This window comes from Oryzias melastigma, linkage group LG6 (assembly GCF_002922805.2).
Source record: "Oryzias melastigma strain HK-1 linkage group LG6, ASM292280v2, whole genome shotgun sequence".
Lineage (NCBI taxonomy): Eukaryota > Metazoa > Chordata > Actinopteri > Beloniformes > Adrianichthyidae > Oryzias > Oryzias melastigma.
The window spans coordinates 9,832,080-9,836,327 of NC_050517.1; the positions used below are offsets into that span (position 1 = coordinate 9,832,080).

The window sequence follows — 4,248 nt, forward strand, 5'->3', positions numbered from 1 at the left end:
AGGGCCCACTTAATGGCAAGTCCTTCCTTTTCAACCGTAGAGAACCTAGTCTCTCTTGGCTGTAGCTTCCGACTGAGGTACAGGACCGGTTGCTCCTCTCCTGGGTTTCCTTGGGCCAGAACTGCACCAAGCCCAACTGCAGATGCGTCCACTTGGACCAGGAACCTTTTGGTAAAATCAGGACTCTTGAGCACAGGAGAAGAACATAGCTTAGCTTTTAATGTTTTAAAGGCTAGTTCACATTTATCAGTCCATGTTATTGGATTCTTCTGTCTTTTTTCTGTTAAGGCCGTGAGGGGAGCGGCTATAGTGGCAAACTGGTGGACAAACCGCCGGTACCAGCCTGCTAATCCTAGGAAGGATCGTACCTCCTTCTTGGTGCGTGGTCGAGGGCAGTTGCGGATTGCTTCCACCTTATCCACTTGTGGACACACCTCACCACCTCCCAGAAGGTACCCCAGGTAGCAGCTTTCTCTCTGGGCCTACTCACATTTGGCAACATTCAAGGTCAGACCAGCATCTTGTATCCTCCCAAGGACGAGAGACAGGTGTTGAAGGTGTTCCTCCCAGGTGTTACTGAAGACCACCACGTCATCCAGATAGGCTGCACTGCAGTGGTCACATCCCTGCAGCACCTTGTCCATCAGCCTTTGGAACGTGGCTGGTGCTCCATGCAGACCGAAGGGCATTACTGTAAACTGAAACAGTCCAGCAGGTGTTTTGAATGCTGTGTACTGCCTGCATGTGTTGGTGAGAGGTACCTGCCAGTAGCCCTTGCATAGGTCGAGGGTGGTGATATACTTGGCAGCTCCGATCCTCTCCAACAGATCATCCACCCTTGGCATTGGATATGCGTCAAACTCTGAGATGGCGTTCAGCTTCCGGAAGTCGATGCATATCCGCAGCGAGCCGTCTTTCTTGGAGACAATCACGACTGGACTGCACCATTCAGAGTTGGAGGGCTCGATGACACCTAGCTCCAGCATCTTCTTCACCTCATCGTTCAGCTGTCCCACCAACCTCTGTGGCACGCGATAAGGCCGTTGCCGGATGGGTTGTCCATTTTTGAGCCGTATGGTGTGCTCAACAAGTGTTGTTCTGCCTGGCTGGGCTGAAAAGAGAGACGGAACTTTGTAAAATGAGTTTAGTAACTGTGTGGTCTTTTCAGGTGACAGATGTGACAGAGATGGAGAGGTTGGCTGTGTCAGTGGTTCTGGGTCAGAGTCCATTTCTTCTTCGGCCTTCACGTTCCTGACCATCAAGACCTTCTCTGGTAGAGGATTAGCACCATCTTTCCACTCCTTGAGCAGGTTCACGTGGTATGTTTGTTTGTCTCTTTTCTTCTCAGGATGGTACACCTCATAAGTGACCGGCCCCATCCTGCGGACAATGGTGTATGGCCCTTGCCACTTTGCCAGGAGTTTACTGGAAGAAGAAGGGAGAAGCAACAGAACCTTCTGACCTGGTTGGAGTTCACGATGACGGGCCTGCTGGTCATACCACATCTTTCGGCTCCTCTGGGCTTCTTGCTGGTTCTTTTCGGCCTCTTCCCTGTACCGTGCCAACCTGTCTCTCATCTCCAGAACAAACTGGATCACACCCCTCTCTGCGGTGTCGGTTGGTTTGGCCTCCCAGCTCTTCTTGAGCAGATCAAGTGGACCTTGAACCTCCCAGCCATAAAGAAGCTCGAACGGAGAGAACCCTGTTGAAGCTTGAGGGACCTCCCTGTAAGCAAACAGCAGAAATGGCAGCCAACGGTCCCAGTCTTTGCCTGTGTCACTCACGAATTTTTGTAGCATCCTCTTCAGGGTCTGGTTGAACCGTTCCACCATGCCATTGGTCTGTGGGTGGTATGGAGTTGTCTTGATGGCTGTGATCCCCAACTGCTTTTGGAACAGCTTCATCAACCTGGAGGTAAAGTTGGTTCCCTGATCGGTTAGAATTTCATCTGGTATTCCTACTCTGGAGAAAAGCTGTATCAAAGCTCTCATAACTGCAGGGGTGGTTATGGTGCGCAGGGGAAAAGCTTCTGGGAAGCGTGTAGCATAGTCACAGACCACTAGAATGTATTCATGACCACTGCTGCTCTTAGGTAGGGGTCCAACAATGTCCATGGCAATTCTCCTAAAAGGTGTGGAGATTACAGGTAGGGGGTGCAATAGCGCTCTGACTTGTGGGTGACGGCAGTTTTCTGACAAGTAGGGCATGTTGCACAGTATTTCTGAATGTCAGAATACATAGATGGCCAAAAGAAACGTGAACTAACACGAAGATATGTTTTGTGCCGACCTAGGTGACCTGCCCATGGAAGTGTGTGTGCGAGGTGCATGATGAGTGGCCTGCAGGTGGTTGGAACAACTACACGTCGGTGATCATCATCAGCAGCATACAACACATCGTCAACAATAATAAACTGCGTACACCCCAAACAGTTGTCATTTTTAGTTGTCACCTTAGCAAACAAAGGCTTCAAGGTTACATCTTCTTTTTGCAGATTGGAAATGTTATCAGGTATTTTAAATGCATCATCTGGCATAGAAATCTCTGGCTCAGGTAATTTAAGCTTTTTCTCAAACCGTCTCTGACGACGGGACTTTTTTGGCATTTGTTTGCCACTCTCAAAGAGGCTGTCATCAACAGGTGGAAGACCTTGAACCCCGGCTTTGGCCTGTGCCCTGGTAAGCACCGGTGCTGAGACAGTGACATTACCCTTAGCTTGGTTGCTAGGATCAGCGATAGCATTTTCATTTAACAGATCTTTTAATACAGGTAAATCACAACCCAAAATTAAATCAACAGGTAGCTTTTCTACCACTCCAACAGTCAAAAGATATGGCTGCTCATTAATAGTTATGGTTACGTCGGCTTTTGGGTACAGGTGCTTGTCACCATGTACACACACAACGTTTGTCTGTCTGCTATAGTCCAGACCACCAATAGAAATTAGACTCCGTTTAATCAAAGAAACAAAACTTCCAGTGTCCAACATAGCAGTAACCTGCTGTCCATTTACAGTCACAGACTTGAGAGGCTGCACAGTGTTCTCATCAGTGATGGCAGACCCTGTACTCAAGTCAGTCTCTAGTCTAGGTGCATAGCAAGCACCTGTGAATTTAGCCTTGCGAACTGGGCATACAGAGGCTTTGTGACCAGGCTGCTGGCAATAGAAGCACACAAGGTCCTTACCGGCCATTCGCTGACTAGGGGCAGGGTTGGTACCTTGAGGTGACTGGTTGAAGTCTCTCCGTATGGGACACGGTGGGCTGGCTTGGATTGAACGACGCTGACCCCCACCAGAGGGTCTGGTGAACGACGTCCCTCGTGGGGCGTTGAAGTACTGCAGCGCGAGCCGTGCAGCAATGAGGCCGTCCTCCGGTTCGTGCTCCTTCACCCACGTCCTCACGTCGGGTGGAAGTACCCTCAGCATCTGCTCCAGGATGACGATCTCCCCGATCTGCTCCTTGGTGTGTTGCTCCGGACGGACCCAACGTCGGTAGAAGCCCTTCAGTCGGTGGTACGTCTCAGTTGGATTCTCCCCGGCTGGAACACTCACAAACCGGAACTGCTGACGATACGTCTCTGGCGAGATGTCAAACTTCAACAGCAGTGCGTCTTTCAGGTCCTTGTAGCAGTGGGCTTGCTGCTCGTCCATTGCCGTGTAGGCCTCCAGTGCTTTCCCGGACAGCAGTGGAACCAGGCGACACGCCCACTCAGTCTCTGGCCATCTCCAGGTTTTGGCCATTCGCTCAAAGCGAAGCAGGTAATTTTCAATGTCCTCACCTGCTTGATATGCAGGGATCTTTGGTTCCATGTAGGGCCTCCAATCAGGCGGGTGTTGACTGGTTCTGCCCCGAGAGTGGTCAGACCAGCTGTCGTCCTCCTCGGGCTCTACTGGACGCCGGTGACGAGACGATGCAGCTGGGGTTGGCAGTTCCATTCTTGGGCTGCCGGCTGTGGCGGAGCTTGGTCCAGCGACATCAGGATGGTGCTCTGATTTGACCATAGAAGCTCTCAGACCTTGAAGTGCAGCGATGAGGCTGTCTTCCCGCTTCTGCTGTCCATGAAGGAAGTCCTCATCATGGCTACCAGGTCAGCTTCTGGGCTTGTGGTTGGAGCCGTTGGTTCATCACAGGCACCAGGCTCCTCTTCCTCCCCCGATGATTGGCTCCATCTCATCCTTGTGTGAACGAAGACCCTTAAGTTTACCCTTTTTGTGGCTGGCCATCTGCGTATCCCACTTCTGACACC

The 4,248-nt window shown here is 51.1% G+C and overlaps 1 protein-coding gene across 1 annotated transcript in view; it reads right to left on the bottom strand.

The window, feature by feature from the left end:
• Nucleotides 1–460: 460 nt before the first annotated feature.
• Nucleotides 461–4,248, bottom strand: part of LOC112151925 — a 5,435-nt gene continuing 1,647 nt past the window's right edge. The window contains exons 2-3 of the mRNA XM_024281050.2: nucleotides 3,187–4,054; nucleotides 461–2,221 (exon numbers count right to left, since the gene is read on the bottom strand). Of these exons, the coding sequence (XP_024136818.1) occupies nucleotides 483–2,221; nucleotides 3,187–4,054 (2,607 nt within the window). The 3' untranslated portion in view covers nucleotides 461–482. The remainder of the gene's footprint in view (nucleotides 2,222–3,186; nucleotides 4,055–4,248) is intronic.